General features: G+C 55.0%; 1 protein-coding gene across 1 annotated transcript in view; it reads right to left on the bottom strand.

Annotated features, from left to right (window-relative positions):
* TCTEX1D1 (Tctex1 domain containing 1) overlaps window positions 1-238 on the bottom strand; it is a 2077-nt gene that overhangs the window by 1364 nt on the left and 475 nt on the right. Inside the window, exon 2 of the mRNA XM_009875233.1 lies at window positions 16-69. Coding sequence (XP_009873535.1) covers window positions 16-69 — 54 coding nt within the window. The remainder of the gene's footprint in view (window positions 1-15; window positions 70-238) is intronic.

The following is a 238-nucleotide window of genomic DNA, read 5'->3' as shown; positions in this document are numbered from 1 at the left end:
CAGGCCCCTCCCCACCACATCCTTCAGGATAACATCCACCTCCGACACCGGGAAACGCTCGGGGGGAACCTGAACGGCAAGCTTAAAAAATAAAGAATTAAAAAAACCTCCAAACCCCAACTTTTTTTTTTTTTTTTCTGAAGCTGCGAATGGCGTTGCGGAGGTTCCCGCCCTGAACTGCCCAATCCTGGGACCTACCGGAGCGGGGATGGCTACCGGCTGGGGCGGCCCGTTAGGC

This window comes from Apaloderma vittatum, unplaced genomic scaffold, assembly GCF_000703405.1.
Source record: "Apaloderma vittatum isolate BGI_N311 unplaced genomic scaffold, ASM70340v1 scaffold20818, whole genome shotgun sequence".
Classification (NCBI taxonomy): Eukaryota; Metazoa; Chordata; class Aves; order Trogoniformes; family Trogonidae; genus Apaloderma; species Apaloderma vittatum.
This window is presented reverse-complemented; position numbering and strand designations above follow the sequence as displayed.